Source organism: Canis lupus, chromosome 18, assembly GCF_003254725.2.
Source record: "Canis lupus dingo isolate Sandy chromosome 18, ASM325472v2, whole genome shotgun sequence".
In the NCBI taxonomy this organism is placed as follows: domain Eukaryota; kingdom Metazoa; phylum Chordata; class Mammalia; order Carnivora; family Canidae; genus Canis; species Canis lupus.
Window position 1 is genome coordinate 45,982,730 of NC_064260.1, and position 15,310 is coordinate 45,998,039.

Here is a 15,310-nt window from a genome sequence, read left to right on the forward strand (position 1 = left end):
CGGGCACACTCCTTTCCTACTCCTGACACAAGCAGGGAGACAACGGAGATAGTGCTAGGTCAGCTGCAGGGAGCCCGACGGTGGAAGGGGGGCACCGGAGAAAAGGGCCCGTCTCCCCATGGGCCCCACAGCTCCCAAATAGGGAGGCAGCCGACCGGGGTCGGGGTCTGCTGCCTCCAGAGATGGCAACCCCTGCAAGCAGCCTCGGCCCCCACCCCTGGCCCGGGACCCCCAACCCTGCCCCGAGCTGAGGTGGACATGTCTTGCAGCCAGGTCGCCCCCACCCTTCCCGGCAGGAAACGGCGGGCTCGGCAGAGGGGTCTGGAACGTGCGCACGGCCACTCCTGCTGGCAGCCTGTCCAGGACATGCACCATGTACGGAAGGCTTTGATCGAGGGCTCCCAAACCGAGGGTCCCCGCTCTCCCCTCCCTACGGTCATTCCTCGCCCCTGCCCCCGCTTGCTGCCGGTGCCAGCATTACCAGGGTTTGCATTGGCCCTCGGCCAAACCCCGGAATGTGCCTGCTGGCTGCGCGGCAGCTGTTCCTGGAACTGGGGCGACAAAGCACAGACTGTCTTTGAGACGTGGGCGGACGGGGTGCAGCCTGCCCAGAGCCACGCATGAATAGGGCACAGAGGCGCTGGGACAAGATGAATGGGCTCACACAGGCCGGACACCCATGAATGGGCCCCGGGCGTCCAAAGACGCAGTAGAACTTGGAACTGGCTGGTGGGGCCCAGGACCCGGGAACACGGGCCTACGTGAGGTATGGGGTGTAGGCCGCGGAGGGTACATGCTGCTGAAAGCCTTGGTGAGAGGGGAACAGGGCACCCCAAAATCCAGAGTCATGAGTGTGACTCAGGAGGGGGTGCAAGCTGCAGTAGCTCACACACCACAGTCAAAGGGCAAGTCTCCAGTTCTCACATACACAGGGTGCTGGGCATCCACTGTGCATGATCAGGGGTGCCAGGACCCAGACCCTTCCACGGGGTGGGAGGTCGTGTCCCTCAGATGTCCCAGGACGTGTGAAGGCTTCGGACAGAGCCTCCCAAATGTTCTGACAGCAGAGTCGCCTGCCTAGAGCTGCACAGGAGCTCGACACCGAGATGCCAGCACGAGCCTGAATGGGCTCCCATGTGCCAGACACCCATGCATGGGCAGCAGGTGTCCACACACAGGGCCTGGGACCCTGAGAGTGGGCCTATGTGAGAGGCAGGTGGGTGGGTGGGCGCTAGGCAGCCTGGGACTCTGGTGACTTTGGGGTTCAGGCAGCTGGAGAAGAGAGCTTAGGAGCTGGCACCCTGGGAATGCTCAGCGACTGGGGGAGGCCGGCCCGGAGGCCCTGGAAATGGGGGTCAGAGCTCTGTCTGGGTGACGGTTGAAGTCCTGTCACTGAGGAGCTGGGAGGAGCAGGGTAGGGCTGCCCGGACACTCAGAGCCTCAGAACAATGGGTCCCGGGGCCCGAGCCTTCAGGCAAGCTGATGCAGCCAGATTGGGAGGACCTGGGAATGGAGGCCCAGACCCCTATTCAGAGGCAGGTAGTGGAATCTCAAAATTTAGAGCAGTAGGTACCCAGTTCCTGTCCATTCGGGAGAGCAGGCTGCTGAGATGTGCGGTTACCCAGAGCCACACGGAGCTCAGGTGGTGGGATGCCAGCCTACCCAGCTGCCAAGGTGACCCAGCCTGGGCAGCCAGGCCCTCAGACAGGAGAGCAGGAGACCACCACCTCCCAGAACCCCACGCTCACAAGCCGGGTGTTATGTGGCTGGGGTCCAGAGGCACCCAGATGCAGGACTAGTGGGGTTCCCGGCCCATATTTTCCCAGACTGATGGGGTACACCATCCAGCTCAGACAGGCTGAGAGGGCTGGATGGCACAGAAGTCACCCCGATGTCCAGGGAACAGGGTACAGACCCCAGAGCCTCAAAACAGAGTCCACGAGATGACAGGCAACCAGACCATGGACACTAAAGCTTGGGGTGTGGGCAGCTCAGCTCTTCAGCCTGCGGAGGTCGGGGGGAGGACATGGGAACCCAGAGGCTCCAACTGAAGGGCTTCAGGACCCACTCAGGCTAATGGGGTACAGGACCCCTATACTGTAGCTAATGGGGTATGGGACCCAGGCTTTCAGACTGGTGGGCTTCAGAACCCATACACACTGTGCAATGGGGTAGGGGACTCCATAGGTAGGCTAAGGGGGTTCAGGACCCCAGGCGTGTTGAGTGGAGGTGCAGCTCCTGGGAGGCCTAGGAGGGGGCGTCCCAGACACTCGGGCAGCAGGGCAGGCAGACGGCCCAGCACACGGATGAATAGCGCACATAGCCAGAGACAAGGGTGATATGCAGAGGCAGGGGTGGAAGGAGCAGAAGGCGTCCAAACCACAGCAACGAGGCCACCAGGCCTGCCCGGCACTCGGGCCTACGGGAGATGCGTCAGCAGGGGATTCAGGCACCCAAGGGGCGCACGGGTGGGTACGGGTGACCGCAGAACGGAGAGTCCCCGTGCCCAGACCTTGGGTAGGAGGGGAGGAGGCAGCCAGAAGCCAAGGTGGTCGGTTGTGTCCCCAGGGATTTGCTCTCATGAAGGGTGCCCCCCAGTGAGCCAGTGAAGGGGGCCTAGCTGAAGCCGTGGGGGAGCCGGCCCTGGCCACCACAGTCCTGGAACCCGTGGGAGAGGCAGTCTGTGGGGAGGGGTGCCAGTGGTCCCCGGAGGGCACTGATGCCTGGGTCTCAGAGGATCCCAGTGTTCGACACGGGGCTTTGGTAGATGGATTCCATGCTCTGCCCATGTGGTCGGACGACGAGGGAGGCGTCCCGTCAATTTCCTGGCGAGCAGGGAGTCAACTCCCAGATACTCTGCAGAGCGGGGTTCGTGTCCCCCAGGAACCCAGGCTTACAGAAGGCACAGGGACCCCCAGAGGGAGTGAGGAAGCTCTAGGAACTCGCACCTCAGAGCGGGTGTTCAGGGACGTGGGGCCGAGTGGGGCACAGGCTCCCGGAGACTCAGATGATGGGGTCCCGGCTCCCCGGAGGAAGAGGGCATGGAGAGCCTGACCCAGAGCACCAGGGCACACGCAGGCTGAGAGCCGCGGGGGACCCCACGCCGCACAGGGCCGTGGCAAGTGGAGCACCCCAGGGCTGGGCAGAGTGGGGGTACAGCCGCCGGGGTCAGCGCGGGCAGGGTGCACACGTGCTGTCCTGGCACGTCTCACGGTTCTGTGCCAGCAGCTCCCGGCTACCCCGAGCCAGCGTTTGCCATGAGTTCCAACCTCAAACATTCCCCAGGCAACCTCAAAGGAAGCACCCCCGTCCAGGAGCCCCGCCAGGGCCTCCGTGTGGCTGCTGGCTGCCAAGCCGCCGTCTCGGGGGCCGCGGGGCTGGCCGGGGGCTGCCAGTTCTGTTTGGTTTTCCCCTTCCTGCCCTGGAACCTCAGACGCCCGTCTCGCCATGGAGGCGCCCGTATCCTGGGAAAGGCACAAAGACGGTACAGTGGGGCTGGGGAGAGCCGCGCGGGGCACATGGGCTCAGTGCACACCACGGCCCCACAGCACGTGTGGCCCGCGCTGCCTCTGCCCCCCAAAGCACGGGTGCCCGCCTGCCCCCCAACGCCCGGCTCCTGGTCCCCAAGATGTTGGCCGCTTCTCCCAAATCCTTGTCCCTGGGTAGGACTCGGAGAAAGAGCCGAGCCCCATACAAGGGGACGTGTCCCCAGAGCCACACGGGGCCAGGCACGCCTGCTTCCCACCTGCTGTGTCCCCTCCCGGAAGTCCTGCTCAACTAGCCCGGCTGGCGGCCCGGTGTCACCCGCTGTCCTGTTAAGCATTAACCAGCTCCGTGTCTGGCCGCAGCAGGAATGGGTTCAGAGAGACACCCTGGCCAGGGAGGGCCACCCTGGGCTGGGCCCAGGGAGGGAGCTGAGCTGGAGTGACCAGACCCGACGAACCGGCCAGAGTGGAGCAGAGGCTGAGATCACAGGCCCGGCTGGGTCCTCCAAAGCAAGAGGCGCAGGGGGAGGTGGGCAAGGTCTCCAGGCCTGCTGGCCCAACAGGAACCGAGACCTCTGGGGATGGGGCCAGCCGGCCAGAGGCAGAGGCAGGGATGGAGTGACCTCCAGAAGCCTGGGCACTGGCGGAGCCAGGCAGGCTCAGATAGTCGCCTGGTGACGCACCGCCCGGCCAGCCCTGCCCAGCACACACAGCCCACGTCCCGTCCGGCCACGTCCCGTCCGTGTGCTTGGTTCCAGCAGCACTGGAAAGCTATGCTCCTCCAAACCCAGTCCTGGTGACTCAGTGCACGCCCCTTGGGGTGTAGAACCTTTTCAACCCAAGTCCAGCCTGAACTTCCTCCCGCCACCCCTCCCAGTGTCCAGCCCAAATAGGCCATAACACCCTCTTGTGAGGCCTCTGGGATGACCCAAGGGACCCCAGGGTCCCTGGAGGTGCCCCTGGAGGTCCCGGAGCCTGGACGCCTGTGTCCGGGTCTCAGAAGGGACACTCCTCCCACGGGACTTCCCTGGTTTCTGAGGGCCAGCAGCTCTGGCGCTGAGGTGGGGCTCCCCGAAGCCCTGCCTCTCACCCCCGCCCCCCATTCAAGACTCTCTCATTCACTGGAGGCCTGGCCGCCGCTCTGAGTGCAGCCCTCGCATGCCCGGGGTAGACAGAAAGGCCTGGAGGCCCGGCTGGCTGCAGGAAGTGCAGGTGGCAGGTGAGAGTGTGCTACACCTGGGGGGCTCCCACCCCAACCCCTGGGGGAGCTCTGCTCTTCTCCGGGAGAAGGACCCACAGAAACTCACTCCCATAGTACAATCGAGTCTAGTTAGAAGATGAAAGGGAGCGGTTGGCTTGGCTTTCAAGGGTGCCAGGCCCCTAGCTGACATGGAGCCCCTCAGCCTGGGAGAACCGGGGTTCCTGAGTGGGAGAGGCCGGGGTGGGGGGAGTCTAGCACAAACCACCCGGTAGGTTGCGTTGGAGGGCAAGGAGTGACCTGGAGGGCTTCCTGGAGGAGGTGGGCTCACGGAGGCCTTGAAGGGTGAGTAGGATGGGGATGGGAGGGAGGGACCGTTACAGCAAGATCAGTGGGGTCGGTGCAGGGAGGTGGCCGGGAGGCCGCGCTGCCCCGCAGGAGCCACATGGCTGCATCTGCACAGTGGCAGGAGGGAGCGCCCTGCGGCAGGTGTCTGGGGCAGGGAGTCCCCTGATGAGGGACGCCGGCTCTCTTTCCTGGGACAAAGATCCTTGGTGCTAGAGGGATGTCCCCGCGGGGCCACAGAAATTGGAGCTGAGGTGGCCCCGGGAAGCTGTGGGCAGGATGGTTCCTGCCCCCACCCCCACACCCCGCCGCCCCAGGCAGCCGCAGACAGGGAGAGCCGCTCAGCCACTGCTGCAGGAGACCGGGCAGTGGGCACAGGGCCCCCGAGAGCCGCCCCGGGGCTATCTGCCTGCTGGTTCCCCATTCCTGGAGCGATTCGGGGAGCCACCTGCGGCCTGGGCCCAGCGGAGCCATGGGCGCCACCTGGTGGCAGCGTGTCTGCCTGAACCTTCACCACCATGGGGACCTGGCGGTCCTGAGGGACCCTGTGCCTCGTCCCCAGGCTTTGGGTTCCCGCGGCGCTTGTGGGCAGCACTCTCAGCATCCTGGGGCCCTCGGGGCCTGCTCTCAGGCATGTCCTGGGTCCCCCTTCACTGGGATGGCCCAGGAATCCCGGCAGGCCTGCAGCACCAAATCTCCGTGAGTCAGTGCCTGCCCAGGCTGCCACCCAGGGGCAGGGGAGAGGCACACACAGGCACAGGCACCCTCGCCTGTGCACATACGCGTGCCCATCCACAGTATGGACAGGTATGCACACGCATGCACGCACACACACAGATTCTGTGCTGACGTCGTACCTGGAATTCTCAACTGTAAAAGTCTCCAGTGAAGCTATTTTAATTCCAGAATACACACGGGCTCTGACGTTTCAGAAAGTCAAGGTTGCTTGTAACTTCCACGTGGGAGCTGGGGGCTCTGAATCTGGCCTCCAGCGTCCTGCTGCAGGGACCCTGCAGGACTCCCACGAGCCTCCCCCCCACCGCCCCCCGGCCACCCGCTGCCCCCCGGGGCCCTCCACCTGCCGCCACAGGATGCTGAGCAGACCTGAGTGTCCTTCTGAGGACGGGGGCATAGAGGCGGCGGCCTGTGGGTGTCCCTGAACACCTGCACCGGGCAGGGGCTCACCCAAAGGAAACCCAAGCGGCATGGGCTCCATCGTTTGCAGAGCCCGCGCAGAAGACGTGCAGTCTTTTGTTTAAAATGGTTCGAATTTCAAGACAGCGACGGTGGGCATTACACCAGGCCTGGGCCTTGTCTCTGAGGGCGCTTTCCTCCTGCATGCGGGGCCTTGACATCTCTTCCTGGGGCTGTGGCTCCCTGGCCTCCTGCTCCTCTCCTGGCTGTCACCTTTGGGCCAAAGACCCCACGGGGAGGATGTGCACACAGCCCTCCGAGGGGTGATAGAGCCGGGCCTGGGAGCAGGACTCCTGGGCATTCTCTGAGCTAAAGCTCCTCCAACGAACTGCCGTTGGCCCAGCCTTTCTCTCCCCATGTGGGGTGCAGACCCAATACCCCATTATTCCTGGAGGGAGTTGAGGGGTAGCAGGCTCTTGTGGATGAAGAGGAGGAGCCCCCAGTAGGAGGAACTGTGACCTTGGCTCTCCGTGCTCCCCAGAGGAGGGGAGGCCAGGAGGAGCTGAGCCTTGGGGATGGGGGGGTCCTGTTCCCGTGGTTCTGGGGTCCCAGCACACCCCCACTGTGGCATCCAGCCCCCTGCTCAGAATCCCAAGTCCCTGCTGTGGGTGGGAGCAGCCAGCCTGGCCAGGTGTGCTCCCGCCCCGGGCCCCAGGCAGGTAGGCTGCACCAGGCCCGCCTTCCTTCCCACCAGCAAGAAGGGTGGCAGGTCGGCAGGTGGGCAGGTCTGGGCAGCAGGCTGCTGAGTCAGTTTGCAAGGAATGTTCTGGCCTCTCCCAGCTTCACCCTGTCCCCACCTGCCCCCACCTCACCCTGCTCCCCAGGCGCTGCTGGCGCGGCGCCCGTGCCGGGGAAGCATCTTCAGCCCAGGCTTGCTTGGACAAGCTCTCCCCAGCAGCCCACCCCCACTCTTCCCCCTACGTGCCCCTATGACCCCAGCAGAGCCCCTGGCCCCTTAGAACCCCCATCTCCACGCTCCCCTGTCATTCCCGGGCCAGGGGCTGCCGTGTGTGAACAGGCTCCACCTGTGTGACTCCACCCGTGTGACCGACAAACCATGGCGGGCCTGAGGTCAGGGCCCGGGACGAGTCGGGACCCTGGTGACAGCCCCCAGGCAGGGCCCAGGGCCTGGGGGAGAGAGGCCCGGAAGGAGGGGGCTTCCTGGAAGAGGAGGCTCCCTAATGAGAAGGCCTGGCCTGCTTGGCTGGGGCTGGGGGCTGGGGGCTGGGGAGGTGGCCAGGAGGCTGGGCCTGTGGCAGCCAAGCCGGGACTTTGGCCAGAGCCCAGCGCCTCCCTCCCCTTGGCTCCGCTCAGAGCCTTTGCCCCTGGCCACCCCGCACTGCCTCCCTGCCCGGGCAGACCCCGGGCCCGCTGTCGCTGGGCAGATGGGGCAGTGGGCCGGGGACCGAGGGGCCATCCCCAGAGGGGAGCTGGCCACCTTGTCTGTCTGTTCCCAGCCAGCAGGGAGGCGAGATGGGGCGCTCCCCAGGTGCCCGCAGCACCCCGGCCCCGGAGGGCACCTCGGCTGTACCTGGGCTCATTCCGGACCTCATCTCTGGGCTCCCCTGTGAGTTGTGGGACCCCCTGGGAGGGGTGTGGGGATGGCGGGCCCAGTGGGGGCAACTGCTGCCCACAGAGGCATCTCAGCTCCATCTCTACGCCCACCGCCAGGGCCCCGCTGGGCACTCATTGCTGTCGCTGTGGCTGCTGGTGTCCTCACGGTTTCCTGCCTCCTTTGTGTCATTTGTTGCTGCTGCCGCCGGCGTCACCATGGTCACAGGAAGAAGCCCAGGGACAGAGAGGCCGTGGGCCTGAGCAGTCCCCAAGGCACAACCACCAGCGCCCACCTGGTGAGGAGTTGGGCACCGGCGCTCCCCAGTGCCGAGCTCCGGGCTCGGCAGTCCCAGAGGGCGGCTCAGGAACCGGCCTCGGGGGCTCAGGTTGGCCCAGGACGGTCGGGGGGGCGAGCTCAGCCCCCAGCCATGGTCTGGTCTGCCCAGGAGCAGAGGCAGGGAGGGACCTCCTGGTCGGGAAGTGGTGGGCAAAGGTAAGAGGGAGGCAAGTGGGACCAAGGCTCGGAGGCCCTGAGTGCCAGCCCCAGGGGTCAGTCCACGGGCCATGGGAAGCTGCAGGAGGCTCTTGAGAAAGGCAGTGGTGCAAGAGATGGATCTGGGGAGATCCTGGAGGCCCTGAGCTGGGAATGTGAGTCTCTGTGTGGCCCAGCTGGGGACGTGGCACTGCTGCCCGCGCCTCCCATCAGCATGGGGCATGTTTCCCTACCGACACTCCAGGTGCAGCCGGATGTGGACAGTTTGGAGGGGGGCCCCCAGCACTGGGGGCGCCTGCAGCTCTCCCTGGAGTATGACTTCGGAAGCCAGGAGGTGTGGGGCCCCCTTGACTGGCCCAGAGGGTCTGCTGGTGTCCGGAGGGGTGTTGGGTGCCGGGCAGGCACTGGATGCGGGGCTGACCGGGGAGGGCCCCGGGCTGAGCCACTTCTGGCTCCCAGGTCAGAGTGGGCCTCAAGCAGGCCACAGACCTGAGGGCCTGGGGCCCTGGCAGCACGGCGGATCCGTACGCTCGCGTCAGCCTCTCCACCCAGGCAGGACACAGGCACGAGACGAAGGTGCACCGTGACACGCTCTGCCCCATGTTCCAGGAGACCTGCTGCTTCCACGTGCGTCTGGGGCTGGGAGGGCCGGTGGGGAAGCCTGGGCCAGGGTCCGTGGAGGGGACAGGGTGTCCAGCTCACAGCCTGCCCGCAGGTGCCACAGGAAGAGCTGTCCCAGACCACCCTGCAGGTGCAGGTGCTGAGCTTTAAGCGGTTTTCTGCCCACGAGCCGCTGGGCGAGCTCAGCCTGCCACTGGGCACCGTGGACCTGCACCACGTTCTGGAGCACTGGTACCAGCTGGGCCCACCGGGCACTGTGGAGGTGAGGCCACTGACTGCCCGGCTCTGGCCTGGCCCTGGCCTGTGTGTCTCAGGGGAGACTGAGCCCCCCTTACCTCCTGCACTGCAAGTGCCCCTCACCTCCTGCACCCAGAGCCCCCCACTACTGTCTGTACCCCAAGTCCCCTCCCCTCCTGTACCCTGGCCCCCCTCACCTCCCACAGCCTGAGCCCCTCCTCATCACCTGCACCCTGAGCATCCCTATCACTGCCTGCACCCCTTTTCACCGCCGGCACTCTGAGCACTGTCCCCCCTCGCCCTGAGAACCTCCTACCGCCTGCAGCCTGAGGCGTGGGGAGAGCTGTGCTTCTTGCTCCAGTACATGCCCAGCTCAGGCCGGCTGACCGTGGTCGTGCTGGAGGCCCGAGGCCTGAGCCCAGGCCTGGCAGGTGAGAGCCATACCTGCCCCCACACCCGCATGAAGAGGGGGCCCTGAGCTCGGCCCTCACACCGGGGACACCTCTGATCCCTTTCACCTGCCCAGACCCCTACGTGAAGGTCCAGCTCATGCTGAACCAGAGAAAGTGGAAGAAGAGAAGGACATCGTCTAGGAAGGGCACAGCCTCCCCTTACTTCAACGAAGCTTTCTCCTTCCTGGTGCCCTTTAGCCAGATCCAGGTGGGCTGCCTGGAGGAAGGGGTGTGTAGGACACCCCCCCCCCCTTGGGGCCAAACTGACAGCTATCTCTCTCTTCCTGCATGCCCCCTGTCCTGCCCCCGCCTAGAGCGTGGATCTGGTGCTGGCTGTCTGGGCCCGGGGCCCACAGTTTCGGGCTGAGTGTGTGGGCAAGGTCCTGCTCGGCGCCCGGGCCTCCGGGCAGCCCCTGCAGCACTGGGCAGACATGCTGGCCCATGCCTGGCGGCCTGTTGCCCAGTGGCACCACCTGCAGCTCCCTGGGGAGGTGGACCGAGCCCTGGCCCTGAAACCCCGCCTACGCCTGCCCCTGCCCGGCTCCTGAACGCACCCCTGGGCTGAAGTGTGGGTACTGTCCAGGCTGCCCCGGGGGACCACTCCGCTGTAATAAATGCCTGCTCTTGCTGTGGCTGCCTGTGTTTCCGGAGCCCTTAGGGACACGCAGGAGGGTCATCATTGCTGCGGGGGGGAGGACTCTCTCCAGCCTCAGCCACAGATCCTCTGACCCCTTGGTGGAGTGAAGGAGTCCCCTCAAGCCCCACCAACCGGAGGGTGTGAAGAGGTGGTGAGCCCTCTTTGTCAGTGGGGCTGCAGGGTCAGGGACGGCGTGCTGGGTGGCAGGCTGCAGCCGGCCCCGCGGGGACCCAGGGGGAAATCAGGAGGTATCCTGGGGGTGGTGACAGTACAGGGAAAGGACCCCAACCCAAGGGGCCGCTGCAGCCCCCACAGGGCCCCAAACCTTCCAGCGGCTGCCGGCTGCTGTGAGGCCTCCTCTTGCGGACGGCAGGGGGCAGTAGATGTCTTCAGAAGTCACCTCGGGCCTTGGGGGCTCAGCCCTGGCCAGGAATGCAGCTCTAATCCCCACACATCTGGACGGCTTTAGCTCCCCCTGACCCTCCCCACGGCCCGTGAGGCCGGCAGGGCTGGGGCCACGCACCCCCAGCTCAGAGGATGCCAAGTCATGGTTGTCCGGATGTCTCTGCTGGGTGGGGGCCCCGGGCGGGGGGCGCAGGCCCGGGCCAGGGTGAGAAGGGCAGCAGCGCCGGGCCTGCCCGGGCAGCCAGGCAGGCCCCAGGCCCCTCGGGTCAGGGAGAGGTTCCCAGGCGGGTGGTGCCACCATCCCCGGGTTGAAGGACGGGTTCCGAGTGAGCCAGGAACCACCCCAGGGCAGGGTGTTCCGGCCGGTTGCACGTCCAGGCACCCTCCCTCCCTCTCCCAGGAGGACCGGATCTCAGCCGGGGGAGGGCAGCCCCCACTCGGAGGCCCTGGCCACCGCCACGGGCCATGTTTGGGGGGTTCAGGCCTTGCCCCGGAGCTGGGGCCGGCTTGGAGAAAGGACAGGACGTGGCAGGCTCATGCCTGGGGCACCTGGCCTGGCTAAGAGGCAGCAGTGAGCTGCGGGGGCTGCTCCCAGCGCGCGGGCACACACACACACACACACACACACACACACACACACCCCGCCCCCCCCCCCCCCCCGGGGAAGCAGAGGGAAAACTGAGGAGTGGCCCCGGGCTCAGGACCTGAGTGACCTCTCAGTCGACCTCGAGCTTTTGCCCTGCAGTGGCCCAGCAAGGCCATGTACAGCTGACCCTGGGCTCCTTGCAAGAACAAGGGAGGCTTCTCGAACATGTCACTGAGCTCTAAATAGAGCAGCCCAGCCTCAGCACCCCCCCCCACCAAGACTTCTTGGACGGGACGACAGCACGCGGCTGGGCCGGGCCGGGCAGGCCTGGGCAGGTGGGGAGGCCCCTGTGCCCCCATTGGTCTGAGGAGGGCTCCATGCCCTTTCTGAGCAGGGGCCCAGCCTGGGGAGGCCATTTATACCCCTCCCCCTGGGCCCACCAGCCCAACTTGCCGCTGCCGGCCTGACCTCGCTCCCGGCCCTGCTGCCCAGACACTAGGTGAGGCCAGCCCGGCCAGCCCAGGCCGAGGACAGGCACTCCTTGAGCTAGCTCCCAGGACGACCCAGGGTGGGGTCCTGGGGGTTGGGGGCCGCCTCTAGCAGCCCTCTCAGGGGGGGTGGCTTCCATGGAGCCTGGAGCCAGATGGCGATGCATTGGGAGGTGGCTGGGGTGGGGGGTGGCCAGGGGTCGTGGACAGCCTCCAGATCACCAGCCCTCCCTTCTGGGTGGGACACAGGGAGGAGATCTGATGGGTCGAGGGACCCCAGGCCAAAGCGGGGAGCACTTTCTTGCATGCACTTGGGCCCAAAGCCGAAGGAGCAGAGCTAAAAATAGTGGGAAGGCTCTCGTGGCCACCTGTGCTGGCCCGTCCCGCCCCCCCGGGACAGCTGCAACAACCCGGGCCCCGCCTGGGACATTTTAGGAACACTTTCTCCTCTTCTTACCCTGGGAATCCCAAGATGGTGCCTCCAAGGAGGTCAGAGCTGGGGGCAGGGCAACAGGCAGAGGGCTGGGGTCAGGGTGGCCCCCACCTGGATAACCAGCGTCCAGGGCAGGATGGGCCATGGCCCTCACACCCATGCCTTTTCTCTCCCACAGGCTCTAAGCCCAGGACTTCAGGATGGGGGAGTAAGTGCAGCCCAAAGCTGGGGGCCCCCTGCTGTCCCCACCCTCCCCACCAGGCGGGGGTCTCTACAGTTCCCCGGCTGGCTCTGACCACCCTCCACTCCCCCATCATACTGTCCCATCTATGTCCCTAACCTGTCTCTTTTCTCCCCTTAACCCCCCTGCCTCCCCGGGACAGTGAGGAGGTGAGTACCTGCTGGGGGGGGGGGGAGGCATGAAACACAGAGGGGATGGGACCTGCCTGACTTGGGATAGGTCATAGGTTAGAGCACAGGGGCAGCTGCCCAGCCCTCCCCCGTGAGAGTGCCCCACCCAGCCACCCAGACTCAATGAAACAGGAAGTGGCTACCCACGTCTCACAGGGCAGGGGATGTGGGGCTGGGGCCTGGTCACCAGAATCGCTTCTTCTTTCTGAGGCTGCCCCCCACCTCCTGGGCCCTGCAGGGATCCCCTGCCCCTCCCCCTGCCCCTGAGGTACCGCCCCTTTTCCTTTTACCTCCCTGAGCCTTTAAGCCTCACCCGCCACCTGGTCACAGGTGTCCTGGGCCCGGTCCCCCAGCAGGGCCTTGGGACCCCCCCACCCCGGTTCAGTTGCATCCAGGCAGGGTCCACAGGCTGGTGGAGCAAGCGTGGAGGGATGTGGGGGTGCCAGGGACCCCAACTAGCCCTGACTCTGCTTCCTGCCCCCTCCCCTGCAGAAACGCAACAGGGCCATCACGGCCCGGAGACAGCACCTGAAGGTAGGTGCTCCCTGGAGAGGGCCATCCCAGGGTGCCAGTGGGACTGGGCCACCACAGTCCCTCACCGCCTGCCCCCCGCTCCCTGCCCCTCTAGAGTGTCATGCTCCAGATTGCCGCCCAGGAGCTGGAGAAAGAAGAGAGTCGCCGTGAGTCTGAGAAGCAGAACTACCTGTCTGAGCACTGCCCGCCTCTGCACCTGCCCGGCTCCATGTCCGAAGTGCAGGTACCCTCCCCGAGCGGTGCTCTGGCCTGCTGCCTCAGTTTCCCCTTTGGTCAAGAGGGCCGGTAGGGTAGGTGGAGGTCAGGTGGACAGCTGCCCCACCCCACCTGCTGCCCCCACCCCAGGAGCTCTGCAAACAGCTGCACGCCAAGATCGACGCAGCCGAGGAGGAGAAGTATGACATGGAAGTGAGGGTTCAGAAGAGCACCAAGGAGGTAAGCAGGCATGGGGTGGGCGTGGACGGGTGAGGGGCTCCCCGGACCAGCAGGGGGCCCTGCAGCCACTGCCACCCACCCAGCCCTAACCTCTGCCCCGCAGCTGGAGGACATGAACCAGAAGCTGTTCGACCTGAGAGGCAAGTTCAAGAGGCCCCCGTTGAGGAGGGTGCGCATGTCTGCCGACGCGATGCTCAAGGCGCTGCTGGGCTCCAAGCACAAGGTGTGCATGGACCTGAGGGCCAACCTGAAGCAGGTCAAGAAGGAGGACACCGAGAAGGTACGCGGCACCTCCCCAGCCCACTGAGCAGACCCCCACCACGGCTGGGCTCTGGGCCCCGGGAGGGGGAAACTGAGGCCAAGGGCGGCCTGCAGTGCCTTCCTAAGCCCCATTGCACCTGTCCCCAGGAGCGGGACCTGCGTGACGTGGGTGACTGGCGGAAGAACATCGAGGAGAAGTCTGGCATGGAGGGCAGGAAGAAGATGTTTGAGACTGAGTCCTAGGCCACTTGCCACCCTCTTGCCCGGTGCGGCCCTCCCCCCGCAGAGGGTGGGAGGACAGGGCTCGTCTCAGTGGTTAATAAAGGATTCCAATCCCCGTGACTGGTCTGGTCTGGTCCTGCCCAGCCTCACAGCCCACAGATGGCCTCCAGGCACCCAGCAAACAGCAGCGTGCTGGGGACAGCCCGGGGTAAGGGCAGCGGGGAGGCCGCCGGGCCTGCAGGCCATGCTGGGGGCGGGGCACTCGCAGGACTGGAATCCACCAGCCTGCACCTGGGGCCATGCAGTATGGTCTGAGCCGAGTGGTCAGCTCCCCGGGTGTCCCCCAATGCTTGCCCTGACCACACCCAACCTAGCGGGCCTGGAGGCAGATGGCCTGCATCCCATCGAAGTGAGAGTTCTCGAGAGGAGATCATCTGTCCATTGCACGGTCATCCTAAGGGGGTCTTCCAGGCCCAGAGACCCTGTCCATCCGACATGATTCCAGGCCAGGGGCCAGGGCAGGCATGACCCCGCCATGCACTGTGGGCAGCTCCCATTCCTCCCACGGGGGGTGCAGTCCCAGGTCAGGCAGCTCTCCCAGGGTGGCTTGTGACCACGGAGCAATGACATGCTCTGAACTGGGGTCCACGTTCCCTCCTGGCAATAGGTGGGGTCCACACTCCCTCCTGTCAATAGGTGACAGGCCAACATGACCCCCCCAGCAGGCCCATGGGTGGGGGGCTTGCATTGGCTTCCACTCCTCCCCAAGGCCTTGGTCTGCCTCACACGTCAAGGGACGATGTCCCTGACAGGCCCTGATGAGGATTGCTGCAGCAAGGCCACGGGAATGACACGGTGACCTGCCAGGGTTCCTCCACTCCCATCTTTGGAGGGGCGCTCGGGGAGGCCAGGCTGCCTGCCCTAACCCTCGCCCAGGGACATGCCAGTGGCCGGACATGGGAAGGGTAGTTGCTCCAGGCCGTCAGTCGCCTCGAGGACCACATCAGCCTGCCCTGCGACCTTGCCCCTCTGCTCCCAGGCCCCCTGCAGCTCTGGGACCTAGGTCCATCCTTTCAGGAGGAGGAAGGGTCTCCTCGGAGACCCTGAAGCTTGGGGTCCAGCCTAGTCCATCCCTGGGCCCCCGCTCCCAGAGGTGGGGTGGAGAGAACCCAGGGATGTTCCGGGCTGGGGTGCATCTGGTGCGGGGCCAACGGTGGGAATTTAAGGAACAGGTTTTTGTGGCTGGATAGAGTGATAGAGGCGGTGCCCCATCAGGGACCTGACAAAGTGACCCGGGCAGCCGTCCAGGGGCCGCGCTC

At 65.6% G+C, this 15,310-nt stretch overlaps 2 protein-coding genes across 9 annotated transcripts; both read left to right on the forward strand.

Annotated features, from left to right (window-relative positions):
• The first annotated feature begins 604 nt into the window (after positions 1-604).
• On the forward strand, positions 605-13,033 carry SYT8 (synaptotagmin 8). Of its 8 annotated transcripts, none has more exons than XM_049096263.1 (10): positions 4,438-4,704; positions 4,959-5,028; positions 7,680-7,789; positions 7,894-8,072; positions 8,514-8,603; positions 8,729-8,896; positions 8,985-9,152; positions 9,453-9,558; positions 9,654-9,787; positions 12,307-13,033. In XM_049096263.1, exons 1-10 carry the CDS (start codon positions 4,644-4,646, stop codon positions 12,421-12,423), a joined length of 1,203 nt encoding a protein of 400 aa, XP_048952220.1. In that variant the 5' UTR covers positions 4,438-4,643; the 3' UTR covers positions 12,424-13,033. The 8 variants fall into 8 exon arrangements, with proteins under 8 accessions (XP_035557800.2, XP_035557801.2, XP_048952220.1 ...); XM_035701906.2 differs by lacking the exon at positions 12,307-13,033 and adding an exon at positions 9,894-10,211; XM_035701907.2 differs by lacking the exons at positions 4,438-4,704; positions 4,959-5,028; positions 12,307-13,033 and adding exons at positions 605-766; positions 9,894-10,211 and having other exon boundaries at positions 7,684-7,789.
• On the forward strand, positions 12,663-14,111 carry TNNI2 (troponin I2, fast skeletal type). Its single transcript, XM_049096303.1, has 6 exons — positions 12,663-12,674; positions 13,032-13,073; positions 13,168-13,296; positions 13,419-13,508; positions 13,612-13,788; positions 13,917-14,111. The coding sequence occupies exons 1-6, from the start codon at positions 12,663-12,665 to the stop codon at positions 14,010-14,012; spliced, it is 546 nt and encodes a 181-aa protein (XP_048952260.1). The 3' UTR covers positions 14,013-14,111.
• Positions 14,112-15,310: the final 1,199 nt, after the last annotated feature.

Bases quoted from the DNA above. Each gene is read 5' to 3' on its own strand.
- TNNI2 (XM_049096303.1), top strand. The intron at 13,074-13,167 runs GTAGGTGCTCCC...CTGCCCCTCTAG, and splicing joins CCCGGAGACAGCACCTGAAG to AGTGTCATGCTCCAGATTGC. The intron at 13,297-13,418 runs GTACCCTCCCCG...CCCCCACCCCAG, and splicing joins GCTCCATGTCCGAAGTGCAG to GAGCTCTGCAAACAGCTGCA.
- SYT8 (XM_035701906.2), top strand. From the start codon at position 4,644: ATGCCCGGGGTAGACAGAAAGGCCTGGAGGCCCGGCTGGCTGCAGGAA. The intron at 4,705-4,958 runs GTGAGAGTGTGC...ACCACCCGGTAG, and splicing joins GCAGGAAGTGCAGGTGGCAG to GTTGCGTTGGAGGGCAAGGA. The intron at 5,029-7,679 runs GTGAGTAGGATG...GTCTGTTCCCAG, and splicing joins GCTCACGGAGGCCTTGAAGG to CCAGCAGGGAGGCGAGATGG.